The sequence below is a fragment of the Artemia sp. Qi Xiang Cuo genome, chromosome 1 (assembly GCF_049724085.1).
Source record: "Artemia sp. Qi Xiang Cuo chromosome 1, ASM4972408v1, whole genome shotgun sequence".
Taxonomy (NCBI): domain Eukaryota; kingdom Metazoa; phylum Arthropoda; class Branchiopoda; order Anostraca; family Artemiidae; genus Artemia; species Artemia sp. Qi Xiang Cuo.
This window is the reverse complement of record NC_142794.1, coordinates 92114752-92140215: the sequence shown is the minus strand read 5'-3', so window position 1 is coordinate 92140215 and position 25464 is coordinate 92114752. Positions and strand designations below refer to the sequence as shown.

General features: G+C 34.9%; 1 protein-coding gene across 1 annotated transcript in view; it reads left to right on the top strand.

Moving 5' to 3' along the window:
- Positions 1-25464, top strand: part of P58IPK (dnaJ homolog subfamily C member P58IPK) — a 77775-nt gene that overhangs the window by 33866 nt on the left and 18445 nt on the right. The window contains exons 5-9 of the mRNA XM_089096867.1: positions 2718-2861; positions 6917-7098; positions 12758-12908; positions 18132-18324; positions 24277-24445. Of these exons, the coding sequence (XP_088952993.1) occupies positions 2718-2861; positions 6917-7098; positions 12758-12908; positions 18132-18324; positions 24277-24445 (839 nt within the window). The remainder of the gene's footprint in view (positions 1-2717; positions 2862-6916; positions 7099-12757; positions 12909-18131; positions 18325-24276; positions 24446-25464) is intronic.

The window sequence follows — 25464 nt, the reverse complement described above, 5'->3', positions numbered from 1 at the left end:
CTATACTCTCCATTGAAAATTTTTGACACAGATCTAAAACTACACAAGCTTTATGATCCCGCCTTCGCGCACAAGCATTGACAAGTGTTTCCGATGGAAAACCAAGTAGCAACTGAAGCTATGGCTATGACAGCTGACGGTTTGGGAAACTTCCCAAATAGCGCTATGAAACGTGTGTCATGTTTGGAGGAACATTTCGCTACTGTATATTACCTTTACTGTGTTTATCAATGATAAAAAAAAGGCTTTAGTCGCTCATCAAGCACATGCTAAAGAAAAGTTAAGATTGGTGGCTTCCAAATTGTTGTGATTGCTTCAATTTTTCATCCGATATCTATTTCGTTCCCAATATTAATTTAATCTGCCAATTTTTGAATATGTGCCTTGCTCCTAAATGCATGTTCCTCCTTGCTATAATCAAACAAAAAAACAAGTTTTTTTTAACTGAAGGTAATGAGCGACACTAAAACTTAAAACGAACAGAAACTATAACATATACGAGGGGAGTCGTTTCCTCTTCAACACCTCGCTCTTGATGCTAAAGTTTTTTAGTGCTTTTAAAAAATCTTCTTATTGTTCTAATTAAATAACCATTGTGTTTCAGGAGTAGTTCTTAAAGAATTGGGACAAAATTAAAACTTTAGCGTTAGGTGTTGAAGAGGGGACGACCCCCCTTATATATCTAATAATTTCTGCTCGTTTTAAGTTTTAATGTTGCTCCTTACTTTCAGTTGAAAAAACTTTTATTTTTTTTTATTTCTGATCTTTTTTAAATAATGCAAGGAAATCCGGCTCCACCTCCACGGGAACCCCCCTCCACTTCCCATCGAAAGATACTTCTGACAATTTAGTCCCGGTGAAAATTTACCCTGGACATATACCCTTAACATCTCCACGCGTAAAATTAAGTTGCCAAAGAGAAATTTAAGACCAATAAAAAGAATTTCGCATTGGAATTCTGGCAAAGTCCCCCAGAGTAAAATTTCCCCTGAAAAGTTTACCCCCCACCCCCCCCGAAAAATGTATGCATACTTCCCAATAACAAATACTATACGTAAACAATGGGCAAATTTTATATTTTAAAGATCTTTCCCCAGGGGATGTGGGGACTTCTTCATTAAAGAAAAATCAGAAGAGTCGTGCATAGTTTCAGAAGAAAAGTGGACCCATCTGTACCCCCACTCAGTAACTGGGACCAGCCCAGTTTTAAAGATGCCAGAACAAGGTTTTGTAAACATCTAAAGCCAATGTTCAGCGGCTCTTTGTATGGGAAATCTAATGCAGTGAAGTTTTGTATGGGTATTAGAAAACGGATAGGACTTCTTTAGTACCTTTGTTATCCCGGAAGGAAGTGAAAACAGTCTTACTGAATACCTGAAGCTGTAGAAATACCTTGCTGAAGCTGTGGAATTGGAAATACAGAACTGAGAGTTTTTTTCAAATGGGCATCAGAGTGTGACACAGCGTTCGCCGTCATCACTGACCGCATTTGTAGCACCATAAATGCGGTGCCAATTTTAAATGGTAACCAAAGCATGACACAGCGTTCACCGTCATCACGGACCGCATTTGTGGCACCACAAATGCGTTGCCAATTTCAAATGGGCACCAGAGCATGACACAGCGTTCACCGTCATCACGGACCGCATTTGTGGAAATCTCAAATACTTCAACCCCAAGTCAAAAGATGTTAACTCAAAATTGACGCGTTGCAACATGCCCTTGTTGCTATATTGATATTCAACGGTAGAATATGTGGTAATACATCAAGATCGCTGTCACCAGTCGAAAAAGAAAAAACAATTTACCAATTGAGAGAGAAGCGCTTGCCATTGCATTCGAATGTAAACATCGCTACCAATGTGTATATGGGCGGCCAGTAAATGTTTTTACCGATCACAGACCACTCGAATCCATCGTATCAGGGGCATTTCGGCTTTGCTTCCAACGTCCCATGCTACAGATATAGCTGTCATCGCCAAAGACACAGTTATTTGATCTTTCAACAATGCTCAATCAAATGGCTATCTCAAAATTTTGATTGGATGTCTGAGGAAACAAAAGGTTCAGGAGAGGGATTATTTACCGTCCAATCTTTTTGGTCGCTTAAAAAGGGCACTAAAACTCTTTATTTCCGTTCGAATGAGTTCTTGTCCGATCTTTTAGAACCATTGGTTCGACATCATCACCCCTGTAAAAATAAAAATAAAGACATGTAAACACGCTTCCGTGATGATTGTATGATTTTGATTAAGATCGCTGGATTTTTTGCGTGTGCCCCCCCCCTTCAACAATCTGGCAAATTATCTCAGGCTCGTAGCTTTTAATGTGTAGCATTAAACTTAATCAATTTTAAATATTTGAATCAGCATATAAAGCCATTTCTTTTGATGTATCTATTGTTATCAAAATTCTGGCTTTAGAGTTTCGGTTACTATTGGGCCGAGTCACCCCTTACTTACAATTCAATCCCACGAACTGTAAAGGTCAGGATGACATACTTTATGGACAAGGTGTACCCGGGGAGTCTATCAAATGCTGTAGGACTCAAGACAGATATTCTGGACACGATCAAATCTAGTAACATGTCGGTTCACATTTGCTGTATTTAAGTACCTTATACCTATTCTACCTAAGCATAGATTCAGCCCGGACGTCAATTCACTCTTGGTGATGTATCTATTTTGTGTTCTATTTTGTCATAATTTTTTTTTCAGCTTCAGAGAGACAAATCAAACGAAGAAGCAGAGAAATGGTATTCTCAACTCGGCATACTTCAAAGACAATACCAACAAGCTCGCATTCTCCACAGTGATAAGGAATGGGTGACTGCAGCGGACTTACTTACCAAAATTATTGACGTATGTAATAATTTCTTCGGCTTCTAATGTGGTGTTTAGTCGCCAGAGACTGAAACACTGCCCGCATGTTAAAGGATTTGTGCTTTTGTGGCTGTTTTTTTTTTTTTTTTTTTTTTTTTTTTTTTTTTTTTTTTTTTGCGTATTTATACCGGTGAAAATGTTGATCGAGTTGTCGAAAATCCAAAATAAAGTGACTAATCAGAGCCCATGACTGCCAACAGCTTTGGTGGGTGACTGTTAGAAGTGGATTCTCTCGAGGAAATCAAAGTATAGAAACGGGACAGAATTGCATGCATTTTAGTTAACGGATATTTCTTCTCGTTTTTCTTTGTTATGATGTTCGTTTGTTGTTGTTTTTTTTGTTTTCTTTTTTTTTGGGGGGGGGGGGGGACTGAATAACCTCTTCTTGGGCATTTATCTAATATGGTTTGTATTTCCATTGTAGTAAAATATTCGCAGGCATAAATTTATAATGATTTGGATGATGTAGGCTTCAACTTGCTTGTTCAGGGCGTCGTCTCTTGCTGATAGAAAAGTATCACCGAGTGTGGATAACCATATAGTGACCAAGGTGGGCCAAGGATTACAGAAAACCTGAATTCAACTGAAAGCTCCATCGATTTAAGGCTCCAACCGTGTAAATATTTCGACCGACATACGTTCAGTGGTCCTCAGTGCAGAAATATGAAAATACAGACAAACCGGAAAAAACAGCATCTAAAATAAATGAAATCCTTTTAGTGTAACGCGAAACGGTAAATGAACAAAAAATCGGATGTTGAATGACAAGTCAAGGTGATAAATCTGTGTTGATTATTTAAGGGTTTTTTAAAAAGCAATCTTTTTTTTTTTTTTTTTTTTACATATGGTTAGTCAAATGGGTACCTAAAACTAAATGCAGACAATTTCTCTTGATTTTTCTTTCACAAATCTTCCTCTGTCCTCCAAAGCGTCGACGTTTCAGAACGGTAGCCTACTTAACCGCTGTCATTGCCATAGCTTCAAATAATCTAGTCTGCCTGCAGACTTATATACCTATCTTCCGAATTTTTTTCAACTGTGAAAAAGAACCTGACATTGGCAGTGCCGGATTTAAATCTTTAGTGCCCCTAGGCCCAAGCAATTTTTTTTCCGAGGAGGCAGAGATTTACAGGAAAAGCCCTGAACAGTAGGCAACTGATGAGTGATGAGCCAAAATTAATGCAAGAGAGAGGTGATACCGAACTCTCAGTTGTGTTTTTGTTTCTGCCCCTCCGCATTGTGCGCCACTAGGCCCGGGCTATCCGGGCATAGGCTAGTGGGCCTATGCGTAAATCCTGTCCTGGGCATTGGATCTTTTAGTTTTTACATTTTCACTGTATCCACCGTCTTTACAAATAATTAATTAAAACAAAAACTTCCAGAAAAAAAGTTTTCATAGAGAAGTAAATGACACTCAAAATGAACAGAAATCAATAGGCAATGCTCTACTGTTGCCTGTAGAAGAGTGCCGTAAGGTTTCAATGTATTATGCTGTTGTCTTTTTTTTTCCTCAGAGACACTTCATATGGAAGGGCTGGTGATATTAACTCCGGAGGGGGTTCATTCTATAGGAAATTCGAGGTTCTAGTGCCTCTTTAAAGAGTCAAAAGTAATAGGAGGTCAACCAGCCCCCCACCCACACCCTTTTCCCCCAAAATGTATTCAATCAAAAAGTGGCTATTTTGTTCAAAATAGTCCAAAGGTAAAATAACTACGCCTCTGAGGTTGACACCTTCTCCCACTACCCCCGGGGCAAAAGTTATAACTTTTGCGGGTTACGCATTGTTAACATAATATTTTTTTTTTTAAAAAAGGCCGAAAAAGAGGTTTTTGAAGAAAATTAAAGAGCCAGCAAATTGCATAACTTGCAGCCCTTGTCCCAAGGGCTGCGAAGCGTTTACCTTCCCAGAATTATAGTTATTGAAACTTTCAACTATGCTGAACAAAATGGCTATCTCAAAATTTTCATCTCGTTTTTTTGGGAATTAGGGGCGTGGAGAGGGCTATTTGCCCTCTAATCACTATTGACTCTTTAAAAATGCAGTACAACATTCGATTTCCAATCGAATGCGCCGACTTCGAAATTTTTACGACATATCCTTCTATACAAAGTGTCTTGGTAAAAAATTATAATGCGTATAGCCCATTTCACTTTCTACTTAGGCAGCACAAGTGCTTCGCCTATCAGGGGCGTAATTTGCTATGCGGCATGGGGCAACTGCCCCCTCCAGAACCAAGTTTGTTCCCCTCCATACCTCAGTTTGCTCCCCCTCCCCACAGATGAAATTTTGTTTCTGCAAAAAATTATCAAGAGAAACAGGTCAGTTTTCAAGCAAAAATTGCAAAAAAATATCAAGAGAAATAGGTCAAACAACAGAAGTATCAAGAGAAACAGGTCAGTTTTCTTTAGTGTATCTTTGCCTTTATGGCAATATGTGACCCATTTTCAAGTTTTTCCTATCATTTTTACTTGATTTGGGAAAATTGGCTCCAATTCCCCCCCCCACAGGATTTTGACGGAATTACGCCACTGCTGCCTATGATTAGAACTAAAGAATTTGCTCCAACATGTCAGTATGAGTTTTTGCTTGTCGAATTATTTGTTGTTTTTAAGCCATTCCTTTTTGTGGAATCGTTCCATTTTTTAGATTCATCCAATCTCTTTGGAACGAGACTCCTGCACAATACTTTTTGTCGGATGTGGCCCAAGAATAGTAAAAAAAGCTTATTTGATAATTTTGACCACCTCATGCTATTCTGGAGCTAGTTAGGCAGGATTTGCAATGAAACAGTTCAAACTGACATAAGTTTCCACAGATGTATGTCAGTAGTTCTAAATCTTTTTTTTTAAATCGTATAGCCCTTAGAAAACATATTCATCGTGGAATACCCCCTTCCACCTAGTACTATTAACCACATATAATGCTTTTAAGAAATTAGTTTTATAATCTTTGTCACCTTAATAAAAACTGAGCTTTAAAGGCACAAATTAAATATACAAAACATATGAAAACAGAGTATATTCAGAATAACTGATAAAATAACAAAATATCTAAGTATATTACGAACGCAACCTCTGTGGCAACCCCGCCAAGATTTTAATCCCAGCGTACCCCCTAACAGGCCTTCGCGTGCCCCTGGGGGTATTCTTACCATAGGCTGGGAAATCAATAAAATGACCTAATTGAAAAGAGGAGACGAAAACAGGACATCCTCTTAGCAGAGGATGTCCAATCAAAAGTCAATTAATGAGAAAATTATAATAATGATTGTTGCGTCCTGAAAAAAATAACTCAATAGCCTTCGTTCTACCATTCTAAATGTTCATTTAAGAAGAAGGCAAGGAAAGATTAAGCTGTATTCCCACCGTAAACACAAGGAGGCAAACAGATTGCAATTCATCTAAAACAGAAATCATCATTTTTTGTGTATTTTATCATAAAAATGAATGAAATACCTTATTCAACCCCAGAATTGGTATGAGAAAATAAAAAAGATTTGTGGTTAGCATCACGATCATATTAATTTTAAGCCTAATTTTAAACGAAAATTCTCCTATCATGATTCGAATGTGCAATTGGCGTAATTTAGTAATGACCATGGCTGGTCACTCCCAAACAAGCATTTTATGATAATCAACCGTTTTGTATCAACACAGAAAAGATGAAAAGAAATACCTTTCTCAAACACAAGCGAAATAAAAAAAAAAAACCTTCTTGCCGTGTTTGAAACCAAATAGAAATTTGTGGAATCATGTGCACATATTGTACAAAATGCAGGACATTGGGAGGGTACGCTTTTTTTAAGGTAGTACTTCTTGCTATTCCTGATTAGCATCATTAACTTTTTTAGGGGAAACCATGCCCGAAGTTGGTGGATTGACTTAAACCTTCTGGGAATTTGTTTTAAGGGCGTCAAAGACATTCGTAGAAAAAGGGGGAATGCAAGATTGATTTTGCCTCTGCATCCTGTCGTCTGGGCTCTTTGGCTATTTAATAAAGGTAGTATTAAAGAATATTTTTTCCTGCTTTCAGTCTTGTCCTTGGGACACAAATCTACGAGAAATGCGCATCGACTGTCATTTAGCAATGGGGGAAACTGCAAAAGCGATAACAGACTTGCGTGCTACAACAAAACTAATTTCTGACAGCACAGAATCATATTTGAAACTTTCAAAACTCCATTATTTAATGGGCGAAGGTGACGAGAGCCTCAAGTAAGTGATTTATGCTATAATGCGATGAGTTAGAAAAAAAAAATATTATGTAGACAAAGGTTTTCACGAAACTCCGCCAATGTTTCAACTTAGACCCATTCTAAAACTAAGCAAAAAATAAAAAAAAATATAAATTATATTTTTCCTTCTTTAATAAAAAAAACATTGATGCACTGAAGTAAATTATTTTTTTGAAAAGAAATCGAACAACTGCCTGATGGTGTTTAGGAGATGTATTTTATGTATATACAAAAAAGTGTCAGAAAGGCTTTTCAAAGTAGGGTAGCCAAAGAATTTTAACTTAAAATGATTGCAATGAATCTTGTTGATTTTTATTTTAGTACTGAAATGGAGCTTGATGATGTTCGTCAGTACCATTATCTGAAAAAAAAAGTGACAACACAAACCAAGAGGGCAAATTTAACTGATATTTACCTTCTTATTCCTGATATTTACTGATGTTTACCTTGATATTTACCTTGATATTTACCTTGGTATTCCTGATATTTACTATTCCTGATTATTCCTGATATTCTTGATATTTACCTTGATATTTACCTTGATATTTACATTCTGATATTTACCTTGATATATTACTGATTCTTATTACCTTCTTATTATTAGAGGATTATTTTAATCCTCTGTTTTGGAAATATTTTAGATAGGATTTGTTTTCTAAACGGTCACATTAATACTTTGCTCGTTTGGTTTCAGTTCAATTTATCTGAAAAAACAACAACTGAAATTGTCCTAATTAAAGCACTAGTAAGCTTATATTTGTGTAAGAAGCTGCATAGCAATAGCCTACATATACTGGCAAATATACGCTTTGGTTTAACCAGTGAAACCTGTTCAAACATATTGAAGCTAAAAATATACAAAATATATATACTCCCTGCATAAAAATATAGAATATATGCTCCCAAATACTTGCTACCCTCAGCTCTTAGCATTTGAAAATTTATACAATTTAATCGCGTTTTCCCTGAATAATTGCGCTACAAGCACTGCTAAATAACCAGGGTCTACTTAAATAATTTAACCAGCATTCAATTTGCAATAGGCCCTTCAAAAATTTCCTTCAATACACTTTCAAGTGCTTTTATCAGGTGATTTTCTGACCTTATTTTTATTAGACCTTAGTTGGATGACTCAAAATTGCAATCTTTTATCCTTCATCTGTCAAACTTGTCCTAATCATCCTAATTGATCCGTTATTATGAACCACAGAAAGCGGGATTCTTACAGCTCGTTGTTTGAAACACGGCCAATCAAAAAGAAACCCAAAAAAATCCGTAGACAATTCCAAATTAGCAAATCCTCTTCTGTATTCCGAAGCGAACAAGTTTCAGAACCATATTTTGTCACTGGAATTACCGTAATATTGATTTCATTATTCTAATCTTGATACGCAGACTTTTTTCCTATCCTTCCGAACCGTGAAAGAAACAGTCTGGGCCCGACTATTCACTTTTTACATCTTCATCGAACCCACCCTATTTACTAAGAATACTACATACGATAGTTGAAAAATCTACTTTGTTGGTCTTCTTGTTACCCTACATCATCTATTCACCTTTATCTAATCTTAGTCTAAATGACAGTCTTCTTAATATTAATTTTGTAAAATATTCTTGCATCCAGAACTCCAAAACGAAAGTTTTTTTTAACTTTCAGTTGAAAAAACGTGTTTTTTTATTTAATTTCTTATCGTTTTTTAAATAATGCCTGGAAATTTGACCACACCTCCATTGAAAAATCTCTCCTCCCCACGGATTTATTCTCTAGACAATTCAATCTTGGTGAAAATTTACTCTGGACAATTACCCTTAACATTTCCACACGTGAAATTGTGTTGGCAAAAAAAGCAAGACATAAGAATAATTTCGTATAGTTCGTATTCTGCCCAATTCCTACAGTGTAAAATTTCCACTGACAAATTCGCCCCCTGGAAGCTTCCCTCCCCATGGAAAATTATCCCCGAGGAAAATCCTACCATCAAATTTTGTAACTTAAAGACCTTTCCCCGAAGTCTGTGGGGAGGTCATGATATTTCCAAAGGCATAGTTATTCGGCCTTTCATCTATGCTGAACAAAATGGCTATCTCAAAATTTTGATCGGATTATCTTGAGAAAAAAAGGGCACTAGAACTTTTAATTTCCGCTCAAATGAGCCCTTCCCTGATATTTTAGGACCACTGGGTCGATATGATCACCCCTGGAAAAAAAAAAAAAAATAAACACGCATCCGTGATCTTTCCTATAACAAAAAATGCATAGTTCCGCATTTTTGCACATAGGAGCTTCAAACCCTTCAGTAAGGTTCTTGGCTACGCTGAATCTGATGAAGTGATTTTTATTAGAAAAAAATCTCGACCTGATTCTATGACTTTTAAGGAGTTTTTCTCCTTCTTTTTTTGAAAGTCAGGCAAATTTTCTCCGGCTTGTAGCCTTCGATGGGTAGGAATAAATTTAACGAGGCTTATATGTTTAAAATTAGCATAAAAAGTTGATTCTATTGATATATCTATTGGTATAAAAACTCCGTTTTTTAGAGTTTCGGTTACTATTGAGCCGGATCGCTCCTTACTTACAGTTCGTTACCACGAACTGTTGGATTAATTTAAGAGTGAAAATTTTGTCGGCACATTCTCTCGCCTTCTGAAAACCATGCAGTTCTTCTTATAAAACTTTATCTACTGTGCATTTAAATCTAGAAAGTATCCTTGTACTAAGTAATTTGCTTCCTACAGTTAATGCCTGTGTAATTACCACACTCGCTCTTAATCTGTGACTTCACAATCACTTTATTTCAAAGCTCATCGAAACCAGGCATTGCATTTTGCAAATCTTTATTAGTGGACAATGTGCTGAACGGTCTGATTCAAGAATCAAATTATTTTTCATTTTTTACCAGGCATGATAATAATAACAACAATAATAAGCCCTAGGATCATTGCAATACAATTGAAAAATTCCGATTCTAATTAACATGAACAAAACTAACACAAACACTCCGTAAACAAAAGCACCACGTATACCAAACCAGTTACACCAGTTACAAAATCTGTTTCTATGCTCCGTTAAGGGTATACTACCCTAAAAAATCCTCCTAGTCTTTCCACAGAAACAGGACACTCAACCTTCATTCACCAGTGATCTTTCATCAAACCTCCAATCTCCATACACTTCCTTTCCGAACTAACACAGTTCTTCCAATGACCAACAATTGTATGACCAACCTTTTCATCCATATATGCAAACATGGAGCAAAAGTAAAGAATATTCCTCCTCCCTAAACTCCTAACTCCTCCTGGCGAATGGTAGTAAACTATTTGCCTTCAATTCAAAATGTACTTTAGCTCCTTCTTTCTTAAATTCACCTTAAAGAAACCCTTCTCTCCATGGGGTTCGCCCCCTCGTCAATACCTCGGTCTTTACACTAAAATATTTTTAGTACTTTCAACCGAAACTCTAAAAACGGAATTTTGATACCAATCAAAAGAATGGGATTTTTATGCTGATTTTAAATATATAAGTTTCATCAAGTCTTGTCCATCAAAAGTTACGCGCCTGATAAAATTTATCTGCTTTTTGGAAAAAGGAGGAAACACCCCCCCCCCCCCTAAAAGTCATAGAATCTTAATGAAAAACATACCTTCAGATTCAGCGCATCAGAGAACCTTAATACAGAGGTTTCAAGCTTCTCTCTGCAAAAAAGTAAAATTTTGTATTTTTTGCCAGAAGAAAGATCACATTTTCTTTTGTTTTTGGTGTTGTTTTTTCTTTCCAGGGGTGATCCTATCGACCCAGTGGTCCTAGAATGTCGCGAGAGGGCTCATTCGAACGGAAATGAAAAGTTCTAGTGCCCTTTTTAAGTGAACAAAAAATTGGAGGACAACTCAGCCCCCTCCCGCGCTCATTTTTTCCTCAGAGTCACCGGATCAAAATTGTGAGATAGCCATTTTGTTCAGCATAGTCATAAAATCTGCTAACTATTTCTTTGAGGTTGACTAAATGTCCCACAGTCCCCAGGGGAAGGGCTTCAAGTTATGTACTTTGCCCATTGTTTATATATATTAATGGTTATTGGGAAGTATACAGACGTTTTCAGGGGGGATTTTTCTGGTGGGGGGATCGGGGTTTACATAGGAGGATCTTACCACAGAGGAATTTTTCATGGGAGAAAAGAATTTTCCATGAAGGAGGGCCGGATTTCCCAGCATTATTTAAAAAACTATCAGAAATTAAATATAAAAAAAGTTTTTCACCTGAAAGTAAGGAGCAATATTCAAACTTAAAACGAGCAGAAATTATTACGTATATAAGGGGGTTCGTCCCGATCGCCAATACCTCCTTCTTTACGCTAAAGTATTTTTAGCCCTTTCAAAATAGCTCTTTAGTCTAATGAAACAGCCTTTGTGATTCAGTCGTCTTTCTCAAAGAATTGGAACAAAATTTGAAATTTAGCGTAAAGAGTGAGATATTGACGGGGGGGGGGCGAATCCCCTCAAATGCGCAATAATTTCTGTTCGTTTTAAGTTTTAATATTGCTCCTTACTTTTAGTTGAAAAAACTAAATTTTTTTTATCTAATTCCTTCTAAGGTTCTTTAGCCGGTAAAGGAGGGAAAGATACACGAGTCAATTGAACATTATAAACTATAAGGCCTACGTAGAAATAGAAACAAAATTAAAAGAAGCCGAAAAAATTTTACATTTTTTTTGGGAATAAGCCAAAAAGTGACGCCTTCGAGAGGATGGAAGCGTCATCTTCCATACAATATGAATTGTCGCTACAAGATTGAACATCTCGGGGATGTAAAGGCGATTAGAATATAATTTATATTATGAAAATGATAATCAAAATGATCAGTGGAAAGAGACGGCTGAATACTATGGGCCTCAGGGAGCATTTCGTGGAGCTGAGAAAAAACTACCCTTGAAAGAATATTGAGCAACCCAAGGTCATGTAACGAGATAGCTTCTGAACAATCAGCTTCCTCAGTGAAGTTTCTAGCTTTATTATCAAGCTGCGAAAAAGAACTTTCAAATTTTATCCACAAGAAGCTTGCAACTTTTCAGGAGCTTGCACCTGGGAAACGTGCAAGAGAATAAAAAAAAATTGACTATGATCAATTTATTTAGGCCTTAGCTCTCGGTAATTTATGTAGGGGAAAAGTTTTTGCTTGTTAATTTCTATATTATGTAGCACGAAATTACCGTTTGTATATAGGCTACCATTTTCCCCAGATACAGCCTTCTGCTGGGAAGTGCTGATGCTGGAAATCTCCTTCCGTAAGGAATCTTCTGTGCAATTATCCCTTGCTCTAAGTTCAGGTGACATTGGCATTATACGAGCAAATTTGTCAGCGTTATTTCTTTCTTTTTCATTTCTATGTAATTCCGGAACGGATGTGCATATTTTAAATGAAAAAAAAATAAATCATTGGACAGAATTGATACTGCATGGTGCGTAATTGATATAACGGGAAGAGAGCTTTTGATCAATCAGGACTACCCTACCTACAATTCTTGTCGTCTAGTTTAGTTAAAAAATGATCGTCTTCTACAACATTTTTGCTATCTTCTGGTTTACCAAGAGTCGTGTAAATAATTTACACCTTTCAGTATATATGTATTGCTATCTTTTTTTTTCAGTGAAGTACGGGAGTGCCTCAAACTGGATCCTGAACATAAAGAGTGTTTCCCTCATTATAAGAAGGTAAAAAAAGTCGTGAAAGTAGTTAATGATCTCAATTCTGCAGCGAGTGACGAAAGATTTACCGACTGTATTTCAATTGCGAATAAGGTATCTCTCGCTTTTGTGTCTTTTAAGGCGATATTTATAGTTAATTTTTTTTTTATATTTTAATCTTTGAGAGATTAAAAAAAACACAGGTATTTTTTTCAGTTGAGTTTAAAGCTCCCGTTAAATACGGTTGTGAAACTTGCATGTTCAAATTGCGAATTGATTTGTTTTGGATTACTGGGGAAGAATTAGTATTACTAGAAATGAACGTATATAGAACAGTTAGAACAGTTAGAACAGATAGAACAGTTATTGGTGTGGTACCTGATCACTTAAAAAATGAAGAATTATGAGGATTTAAATTGGAAAAAAAAAGGAATTTTAATCTTCGAATGTAACTAAAATTAAATGTAACGCCTTATGAATTGCCACCTTATGAATTAGTAATTACGACGCTCATGCTAATATAATTGCAAAACAGTGGCAAGTAAAAGGAAAATTAATAAGGAAGAGACTCTCTGATCAGCTGCCAAATAATAAAAAAATTAAAGTTTATCTGCAAAGGCATTAGGGCTCAAAACCCCTATGCCTTCCCAAGGCCAGAACATAAATTGCACTGCAGAAAAAAATACAAATGAACGTGAATTGTCAGTTTAATATACATATACTTATATTTATTAATCAAAATTTTAATATTATTTGATTTATTAAAGTTATAAAAGTAAACACATTTATATTTTTTCAGTAAAGCACAAATTATGTTCTGGCCTTGGGAAGGCATAGGGATTTTGAGCCCTAATCATGTTAAGTTCTTCTCTTTTTGAATTTGACTCAGTTAATTATTGTAATTCCTGTTCGTTTTGGGTTTCATTTATTTATCGATGCTGATTTGTGGTAGTTTCACGCTTGGTAGATTATTTGATTTTATTTTTGCTTATTTTTGGTTTAATGTAGTTCTTTACTTTTCTTTGAAAAACTTATTTTGTGGAAAAAGTTTTTTTAATTAATTAAATGAAAAACCTATGTGCATGCAGGTATTAAAAGGGCATGTAAGCACTATAGGGCATATAAGTACGAAGGCGGCGATGCTCTATCATAGCTAGTAATATCATTGATATTTTAAAGGAGCTAATTTGATTGAAAATTGAAAGTTCTAATGGCCTTTTAAGAGTCAAAATGATTGGACGGCAATCAGCCCTCCTCTTTAGCTCATAATTTTCCAGACGTTTCCATTCAAAATTTTAAGACGGCCATTTTGTTCAGCATAGCTGAATGGTCTAGTAACTATATCTCTAGGGTTATTGGGTAGGTCAACCCCCCACAGTTATGTAATTTGCCCATTATGCTTAAAAATTAAATGTTGCTGTAAAATTAAATCAAAATACACTGTTTGTATGCTGGTTGCCAATAAGACATCTCAGCAATATACCAAGAACCAAAGTTCAAATTTTTGGGGCTACTTCTATTACTACTTCTGCTCTTAAAATCTTACTAACTCATAAGAGTGTAATTGTATCCAGGCCCTGAAAGGGCATAGATATAATTTTTTTGGAATGTTTTATTTATCAGGTAAACTAGAGGATTTATATGACTAAATTCAACATTACTATTTTTGTCATGATTTTCAAAAGAGTTTATGTTGTTAAAAATTGCTCCAGTATATAAATAGTAGGCCAAAGTATAAATTCTTAAATGAAAACTGGGAAGATTTAAACTAGTATTTTCTTTTTCCCTGAAAAAAATACTTTACCGAAAAAAACTTCTATTAAATGTTTTCACTTTTATAACTTTAAGAAATCAAAAATTAATTGAGATTTTACGGAATAAATATCAGCATATGTATATTAAACTGACAATGCACATTCATTTGAATTCTTTTCAGTTAAGTACAAATTATATTCTGGCTTTTAAAAAGCATAGGGGTTTTGAACCCTACTCATATTGATTTCTGCTCGTTTAGAGTTTGACTCTGGTATTTATTTTAATTTCTGTTCGTTTTGGGTTTCATTTATTTATTGATACTGATTTGTGGAATTTGTATGCTTGGTAGAGTATTTGATTCTATTTTTGTTCATGTTTGGTTTAATGGAGTTCTTTACTTTTTTTTGAAAAACTTATTTTGTGGAAATTTTTTTTTAAAATTAATTATTTTGTTCAGCTTGGAGTGCACTAGGCCCCCTCCCACGCTTTTTCCCAATTTCACCCGATCGAAATTATAGCCATTTTGTTCAGCATGCTCGAAAAATCTAATAAAAGTTTTTTCAACTGAAAGTAATGAACAACATTAAAATTTAAAACGAACAGAAATTATTACATATATGACAGGGTTCGCCCCCTAGTCAATACCTCACTCTTTAAGCTAAAGTTTTTTTAGTACTTCCAAAAGAGCTATTTATTCTTATTAAATGGCCTTTGTGATTCAGGGGTCATTATTAAAGACTTGGAACAAAATTCGAACTCTAGCGTAGAGAGCGAGGTACTGACTAGAAGGCGAACCCCCTAAAATACGTAATAATTTCTGTTCGTTATAAGTTTTAATGTTGCTCCTTACTTTCAGTTGAAAAATTTTTTTTTTATTTAATTTAGAGAAAGAATGTTAATTGTGTTGTTTTTGTGTTGAACCAAAATTGGAAATTACAAAATTTGATTACATAAATTTTGTCACCATTCTAAAAGTTCCCTTCTATAAAAACTTGCTCTGTAAATTTCCAATCTAAAGTGTTCCTTCTATAAAAAGTTGCAGTGTAAATTAGACAATATAATTGTCTAAAAGTTGAATTGCGTGTTAACTAGTTCAGAGCACAATCTCTTAAATAAACCATTCCAATCTTTTTTTTTAATAGTTCTAGCCTTTGGTGTGGATCATTTTGATTGATAGTTTCATTGAACATGAAGTATACAGTGATTGTTGCAAATATGAGGTATTAGTTTTCTCTGAGGATTAAATAGGCTATTGCTAGTATCTATGGCTAGTAGTAGACTTATTAATGACCACAAAGACATGGCCGCACCCAAAGGGGAGGGGGGTTAAGGGGGTTCGAACCCCCCTCCCCCCGAGATGTTTGTCTGATTTGTAAAAACGTAACAAAATGGATATAAACAAATTTTGTATGTTTTTTTTTGGTTTTTGTCTACCCCCCCCCCCCCGAAAATTTTTGTTGAGTAAAACCCATTCCGGAAAAAAAAATCCTGGGTACGGCCTTGCTCAAAGGTGTCATAAATTTGCACTGAGCGACCAGAAGTGTTGTTAATTTTAAGAATATTTTCAAGATAGTTTACACCTGTGAAAATTGCTCAAGGCCCTTCATCAAATTTTTGAATAATTCAAAATTAAGTTGGGTTTCTAATAGGGGATCTATATCTGACTGATATTGTTCTTTTCAAATCATTCAGAATTTTTACGCTCTACTCCGCAAGCCTTAAAGCTCGACCCGAAACATCAAATCGTTAAGTTATATATTATCTTAAAGCTCGACCCGAAACATCAAATCGTTGAGTTATATATTATCTTAAAGCTCGACCCGAAACATCAAATCGTTAAGTTATATATTATCTTAAAGCACGACCCGAAACATCAAATCGTTAAGTTATATATTATCTTAAAGCTCGACCCGAAACATCAAATCGTTAAGTTATATATTATCTTAAAGCTCGACCCGAAACATCAAATCGTTAAGTTATATATTATCTTAAAGCTCGACCCGAAACATCAAATCGTTAAGTTATATATTATCTTAAAGCTCGACCCGAAACATCAAATCGTTAAGTTATATATTATCTTAAAGACCTCAAACGGTCTACATTAATTAAAGTAAAATGAAAAAAGTATTGCTGAGTATGTTGGCTTTTTGTGCCTCAGTTCTCAAAGTGCGTCATTTTTAGATTGAGTGCCTCAAATGAAGAACATTAAAACATAGTTTTCAATGGAAAAAACATAGTTTTCATTGGAAAATTGGTAGAAACAAGTCTTTTGAAAATTACTATCCTTTTCAGGCACATGTCTTTTGAAACCTCAACTTGTTTATTCCAAGTCCAATGATGTTTTATTGTTAAGCCCAGCAACCTGTATTCTTTAATTAGTTCAGGTCTATCCTTAAATAAGGAATAATAAGGGTTCGAAGAGGGACCCAACTAGCGAGAGGGTGTCTGTCCCAGCCTTTCCTTTAAATGACGCTGAAACTAAAAGAGGGTGGAGGCCTTGAGCTTGTTTTGGTGAAGAAGGAGTGTATGTAGCTGGGCTGTTCTCTGATTACTAACCACTAGGGTGCGTTTTTAGTAGCGGTGGAAATATAACCTAGCCTCAATAAGATAGTGATTGCTAAACCTGCCTGTGTCGTTCAAAAATGGCGTTGTAGCTGCGTGTGATTGATTTTATTTTCAACCCATCAATTCGAGTGGTTTTGATCTCTTCAAGTGCTTCAAAGTTATTTAGTCTTACTAAGCATATTTTAGAAATTGAAGTTACTCCTTTTTTTTATCGTTTCATTGGCTAATGGGTTTAGACAATATGACATGTAATTCTAATGAAAACAACAGTGTTCCCATTTTCACTTTCGTGAGAATGTACAACGCATTTTTTTTTTTTTTTTTTTTTTTTTTTTTTTTTTTTTTTTTTGGCTTTTGGCTTTTGCAGCTGCTAAGAGAAGAACCAACCGAATTTATTTTCAGTTTAAGGGAAAATTGTACTATCATGCATTAAAAGCCCCCCTCTCCCTTCATTTTGAAACCTGCAGATTTTTCTTTTTTTTTGCAACGTAATAACTGCAAAAACACACTGATCAGTTCTCTCGACGGGGAGAATTAAACTTGAGGATTCCGAATTTCACGCCTCAGAAAAATAAAACGTCAAATGTTGTTACATAAACCTAGCCAAAGCAACAAAGTATTCAAAGATGCTCGCTGGTGGATTCAGGGGGCCGGGGGAGACCCCCCAAAGATTTTTCTGGCAGCCTCTTATCCTGTTCTTTCTTTTTTTACTCTATTTTTTAAACAAATTTGTCAGTTTGATCAATTATTGGCACCTTTGTTACATTGGCCCTCCCCCCTAAGATTTTGCGCCCTTGTCACATTGGGTCTCCCCCAAGATTTTGCTCTAGATCCGCCCCTGAAGGTGCTTTTCCTTGACTTTTTTTTATTGCAGGGGTGATTTAGTTGGCATAATGGAGATAATATTTTGCCCAAATACCCTCTTTTAAATTGTAGTCTAAATTGGCATGAACACAAATAGGGCGTGTTTGTCCTTGAATTTTTCTACGAATTGATGAAGCGTTTTCCCTTTTGCAGTTGCTTTTAGTAGAGCCATCCAACCAAAACTTTTATTTTCAAGCAGAGGAGAAATTGTGCCATTGTGCATTAAAAGACGGTGATGTCAAGGAAGCAATTAGCCATTGTACTAAAGCGTTAAGCATTCGAAGTGAACCTCGAATTTTATGTGATAGAGCCGAAGCTTTTATTTTGGAAGGCTCATTAGATGAAGGTAATTTTTTATTCTACCTTTTTTATTTAGTGAGGTTTTACTTTTAATTTTTGCTTACCAATCCTTTAAGTCTTCACTTCTATTTCTTCTGTACAAAAAAAGAAAGAGGAGGCCTAAATTGACAAGGCATAATTTGATATCACATTGAGAAAATCTTGTAGAAGTAGAAGATATTTAACATATGCGAAATTTAGCGGTAGGCTCCTTTCTTGCTCAGGTCTTCTGTGACAGTATTATGGTTTTGGATAGAATTTATCTTGGAGGTAAATTTCCTTACTTCCTGTGAAACTTGGAGCTCACATAGAGCTAGTGACAGAGCTCACTATCATTATCACTATCATTATCATTATCAGGCAGCAGCTGTTCAATTAAGCAATATTTATTTTCGGTCTATTTTCTTCACTCTAGACCTTGGCTTATTTGATAGTAAGTTTTGTGTAGAGATGGACAGAGAAAAAAATGTTAAACCAACAGAATTTTCTGTTATCATTTTGATAATGGAAAATTAGTTAAAATGTTTTTATACCATTTTATAATTAATACAATTCGGTCTTGTGGTTGGGAACCATTTTGTTCATTTTATTGATTTTGTGTATATATTGTCTATAGAAAAATATCTTGCATTTGACGATGGATTGCAAGATAAGATATTTAGTTTACAAAATCGCCCTTAAAAGCTTAGGTGCACTGGATAATATAATCAAATCAAGCTTAAAACAACGATACGCTTAAAACTGGCTAAAGGATAAGCCAAATAGGAGATTCGTCTAGTACATATATATATATATATATATAATGCCGAAATACCAAATGTCGAAATACCAAAAACCTATAATAATACCTATAATACCTGTGTAATACCAAAATTGGGGAATGTTGACATTCACTGGTGACGTGTCCGAAATTACTTTTTTTTTTCTCCTTGCATTTAGTCAACTTTGCCGGTCAGCTTTTTTAGTTTTATGCAGGGTTTGGTGTTGTCATGTTAGGTTAGGGTTACGTTAGGTTTTAACCCACTTCTGAGATTTATAACCTAATTTAACCCAACCTAACTTTAACTTTTCTGTCAAACCTTCTATAGGACTCACAAAGCTGACTAACAAAGCTGATTGAATCCAAGCAGAGAAAAAGGAATTTCGGACATTCACTGGTGAATGTCGATATTTACCAGATTTCGGTCTTTCGCCGTAACATATATTTATGCATATTCGTGTTTGTTTGTGTGTTTTTACGCGTGTCTTTGTATGCCTGCGTTTCTATGCGTGTATGTAGGTGTGTTTATTTGTGCATTTATGTGTGTGATTGTGTATGTTTGTTTATGTGTTTGTTTATGTGTCTTTTTATAACAGTTTGTTTTTGCGTACCTGTTTGTGTGTGTAGGTTTTGTGTTGCGGATTTTGGATACTTTCTGTGTCGTTCCGGAAAAGGCTGCATCGCAAACCTGCATCAAAGGCTCCATCATAAAGGCTGCATAAAATATTACGGATATTTGAGTAAAATTGCACGATGAACATAATGGTCAACATAATGAAAGCCGTATGTGTCGGTCCTGTACACGTCGAAAAAAAAATCACGATAAGCATTGAGAAACTTGTATTATTTACAAGACTTGTAAAATCCACGATTGGAATTGTTACAAGCCATATTTGTTTCAGCCATATTTGTTACAAGCCATATATATATATATATATATATATGTATATGAGAGAGAGAGAGAGAGAGAGAGAGAGAGAGAGAGAGAGAGAGAGAGAGAGAGAGAGAGAGAGAGAGAGAGAGAGAGAGAGAGAGAGAGAGAGAGAGAGAGAGAGAGAGAGAGAGAGAGAGAGAGAGAGAGAGAGAGAGAGAGAGAGAGAGAGAGAGAGAGAGTGAGTGAGTGAGAGAGAGAGAGTGAGTGAGTGAGTGAGAGAGAGAGAGAGAGAGAGAGAGGGAGAGAGAGAGAAAGGGGAGGAGAGATGAATAATTTATTAACCAAAATAACGCTTACATAATCTTTCAACAATCATCACGGAAACCCAACTGGTTGTATATGATGGTTGTTTCCATCTCATTATGTTTTTCCAAGAGGGTATATTTAGCTGTTCTTACTTTTAGGACTTAAAGAATGTGAAAATAGATCTAAAATTAATAAAAAAAAAATATATTATGTAATAGAATTTTATTTATCTATTAAAAAAATTAATCAAAAAGTAAGTAATTACCTACTAAAGCATTTTAACTTTCAAATCTTAAGTGAAACTACATCAATTCACGAAGTATTTCTAGAAAAATAAATCTTTTAATGTAGGCAATGCTAAAATGCAACATTTGCCTACGATAAATTTTTTTAAAATTAGTCTAAAATATAACTGAGAAACGAACCGATTGTTAAACTAAGGATGACAATCTTCCTGGGAGCCACTTATGACAAGGTCTAAATTTGTCTTAAATTATTTTTTACACAAATATTGTTTCATCATCTTACCAATATTATCATGAAATCAATTTCACCCTTTCACTAAAACCCTTTAAGTACATTTGAAGGTGATATTTTGATGTAAAACAAAACAAAAATATTCCTATTCAATAAGTTTTCTATATATCATGGTTACAGTGGCAGTTGTAACCTAAGAATGAGCAAATCATGACCCTTTCCCAACCAAAAGTATAAAAATACGTTTTTTTTAGTTTAGTCCAAAAGCCAAATTGTTTTATTCAAATAGTTATTCAGAGGGTCAAAGACCTTCTGGCATTTATTCTACTCACCATATTGTGAGTGATTTGAACATTTATTGACATTCTGAGCTTTATTTAAAAAGGTGGGGGAATGTTAAAATGCTTCAATTTGCATTCTTTTAGTTTTCGGATTACTTTCGGTTTTGGGTATCTTTGTGAGCCGCATGTATCCCAAGTACACAATAATTTATTCTACCTTTTTTATTTAGTGAGGTTTTACTTTTAATTTTTGCTTACCAATCCTTTAAGTCTTCACTTCTATTTCTTCTGTACAAAAAAAGAAAGAGGAGGCCTAAATTGACAAGGCATAATTTGATATCACATTGAGAAAATCTTGTAGAAGTAGAAGATATTTAACATATGCGAAATTTAGCGGTAGGCTCCTTTCTTGCTCAGGTCTTCTGTGACAGTATTATGGTTTTGGATAGAATTTATCTTGGAGGTAAATTTCCTTACTTCCTGTGAAACTTGGAGCTCACATAGAGCTAGTGACAGAGCTCACTATCATTATCACTATCATTATCATTATCAGGCAGCAGCTGTTCAATTAAGCAATATTTATTTTCGGTCTATTTTCTTCACTCTAGACCTTGGCTTATTTGATAGTAAGTTTTGTGTAGAGATGGACAGAGAAAAAAATGTTAAACCAACAGAATTTTCTGTTATCATTTTGATAATGGAAAATTAGTTAAAATGTTTTTATACTATTTTATAATTAATACAATTCGGTCTTGTGGTTGGGAACCATTTTGTTCATTTTATTGATTTTGTGTATATATTGTCTATAGAAAAATATCTTGCATTTGACGATGGATTGCAAGATAAGATATTTAGTTTACAAAATCGCCCTTAAAAGCTTAGGTGCACTGGATAATATAATCAAATCAAGCTTAAAACAACGATACGCTTAAAACTGGCTAAAGGATAAGCCAAATAGGAGATTCGTCTAGTACATATATATATATATATATATAATGCCGAAATACCAAATGTCGAAATACCAAAAACCTATAATAATACCTATAATACCTGTGTAATACCAAAATTGGGGAATGTTGACATTCACTGGTGACGTGTCCGAAATTACTTTTTTTTTCTCCTTGCATTTAGTCAACTTTGCCGGTCAGCTTTTTTAGTTTTATGCAGGGTTTGGTGTTGTCATGTTAGGTTAGGGTTACGTTAGGTTTTAACCCACTTCTGAGATTTATAACCTAATTTAACCCAACCTAACTTTAACTTTTCTGTCAAACCTTCTATAGGACTCACAAAGCTGACTAACAAAGCTGATTGAATCCAAGCAGAGAAAAAGGAATTTCGGACATTCACTGGTGAATGTCGATATTTACCAGATTTCGGTCTTTCGCCGTAACATATATTTATGCATATTCGTGTTTGTTTGTGTGTTTTTACGCGTGTCTTTGTATGCCTGCGTTTCTATGCGTGTATGTAGGTGTGTTTATTTGTGCATTTATGTGTGTGATTGTGTATGTTTGTTTATGTGTTTGTTTATGTGTCTTTTTATAACAGTTTGTTTTTGCGTACCTGTTTGTGTGTGTAGGTTTTGTGTTGCGGATTTTGGATACTTTCTGTGTCGTTCCGGAAAAGGCTGCATCGCAAACCTGCATCAAAGGCTCCATCATAAAGGCTGCATAAAATATTACGGATATTTGAGTAAAATTGCACGATGAACATAATGGTCAACATAATGAAAGCCGTATGTGTCGGTCCTGTACACGTCGAAAAAAAAATCACGATAAGCATTGAGAAACTTGTATTATTTACAAGACTTGTAAAATCCACGATTGGAATTGTTACAAGCCATATTTGTTTCAGTTTATTCTCGTTTTTGTTCACCTTTTGCAAGTTTCTCAAAAATAATCCACACATCATCTATTGATAATATCGAAAAGCTTAGTAATCACTGTAGCAGTCATATCATTACCTGCTAACAATTTACGAATAAATTTGGAACCTTTTGTGGTATTTGCATCATGATGTTGAGATTAATCCGTTGTGATAGTAATGACAGGCGTTTGTGCCTTTTTGGGATTTAGCAAAGTCTACACTAGAGCAAATCTGGTATTTATTAGACTAGTGCAAAAAAAATTATTCATTTTCTTTTCTTTTACATCATCTTGCAATTGGATTATTTTTTCAGTAAATGTCGCTTAGTGCTATCCCTTTCTAAGATCATTTGGTTTCCTTTCCTAGATGGCTTAAAGACTTTCTGCTGCAAATCGACTTTCAACTTTCTGCTAGAACTGTCAGCTTTCTGCTGCAAATCGACTATTACTACTTCATGATTTGACTGTTTTTCAGGTTTATGTTGTATTTTTTTTTTTTTTGAAAGTGCAGGTATTTGTTTAGTAGACTTAACACAGTCAGCACAAGAGTTAGTTTGAGAAGTTTTTTCAAACTCTCTTCGGGTAGTTTTATCATAGATGGTGTGCACCATGCTAGTTGATTACCGGACTGTGGAGAGTGTGTGATTGGTGGATGGCGGAGACTGGGGACTCAACCATTGTGCAGAGGAAGGGAGAACTGATAGTTTAAACAATATCACTTACCCTGTTGTTTCCTTTCAAGTGATATTTCTCCACGCTTCGGATGTTGTACAGTTGATAATGCAGACATGTGTTTCGTGAGTTTCTATATAATGGCAATTATCGTGAAAACTTTTTAGCTTGATTAGATGGGAAACAGAGGGATCTGCAACCTAACTCTGAGCGGCATATTTACATTTGGCAAAAGCCCACTTACAGTCTTTTAAATTGTGACCTTTTTTGCATGTTTTTTTTTTGAGGAACATCCCTGAGAGGTCGAGTCTGTGTCTACTTCACGAGAGAAGTAACTAAGTTCAAGTGAAGATTATCCAGATTAGCTCTCAACTTGTGTGATGAAAGGTGAGATTACATGTTTGGTAAGAGTGCTGGCAAAGATCTCTTAACTGTGATCTTTTTCGAATGTTTTTTTAAGTACATCCCTGAGAGGTCGAGTCTATGTCTACTTCACGAGAGAAGTAACTAAGTTCAAGTGAAGATTATCCAGATTAGCTTTCAACTAGTGTGATGAAAGGTGATACTCAAAGTAATTACTAAAGTGATGAAAGTTTAATTCTCCATTGACATCTGGTCCGTCGAATAAAATTGAAATTGATTACTTCTTGACTTTTTCAACTTGAATCGAAATACCAATTATACCAATACTTTTAAGGTTGATAATTGAATGTTTGTTTTACAGCTCAAAGTGATTATTCCAAGGCCTTAGAAATAGACGAAAATTTCCAGCGTGCAAAGGATGGAATTCAGCGAGTGCAAAAATTGCAAAAGCAAGCAAAGAAGAGAGATTATTATAAGATTCTCAATGTCAGACGGTCTGCCACGAAGAAAGAAATACTGAAAGCATACAGGTATTGTCGTTGAATTTACGAAATTCACTCTACTCTAAATTTTGCTAAACTTGTTTTCCTTAGAAAGACTTCTTACACAAATATATGTTATTTTCTTCTGATTTTTCTTCTCCAATTCTTTTGCTTATAATGTAAGATTGTTTCGTTTTTTTTCTCTGTTTTTTCTTTTATGCTGAATACGAATATTTGTAAAATGTAATTAGAGTAAAATTCTTAGTTAATGAATAGGAGCTTAATCTTAGGTGTCAAATTGCTAAAAGAAATTTTAGTAGCTTTTGTCTTTTTTTCTTCTTTGAAACCCAATTGATGACGAAGCCTACAATATTTGGAGAATGTTGGAGTGGGTCAGCAAAAAATGAAACAATCATCTGCAAAACAGCTAAAAAAAATCAAGACTTTAGGTTGGTATTCTACATGTATAAAGGTCTCCTTTTCCAGCATACAGACCTGCCTTCTTAAAACACTGCTTCAAGAAAATAGACCATGTTGTAGATACCTTAACCTTGAACACTAAGATTTAGTCAACATAAATGCAATATTTTCCCTTCTCTCTTATCCTTTCGCTTCTTGTCTTCTTCTTTGTTCTTTTTCTTCTCATTCTGAATTGCTAGTTTTCGTTTTGCTTTTATAGCATAAAAAAACCACCTTACAATTAGAGACAGTTTTTTCCTATAATGAGGTTATTTTGTTTAGACAGTTTAGCTTTTGCCAATATTCCTTTGATAAACCATCTTTCTTGAGAACCTCTAAAAATGATGTTATTCTTCTTAATAAAAGGAAATTAAGGCTCTTAAATTCTGGAAACAAATCTATCGTTTCAAAATTATATTTACAAATCTTTCAATTAGATGTCGTTCAGATCATCTTAACCATAACAAGTCTGCTTTGTAATCTTGATTATTTGTAACACTTTTGGCCATCTAATGCTCATAATTTTATCTAGGTCAAAATTTGATATAAAAATGAACGTATATGTGCAATTGTAACTTTTCATAAACCTTAGTATTATATTATTTATA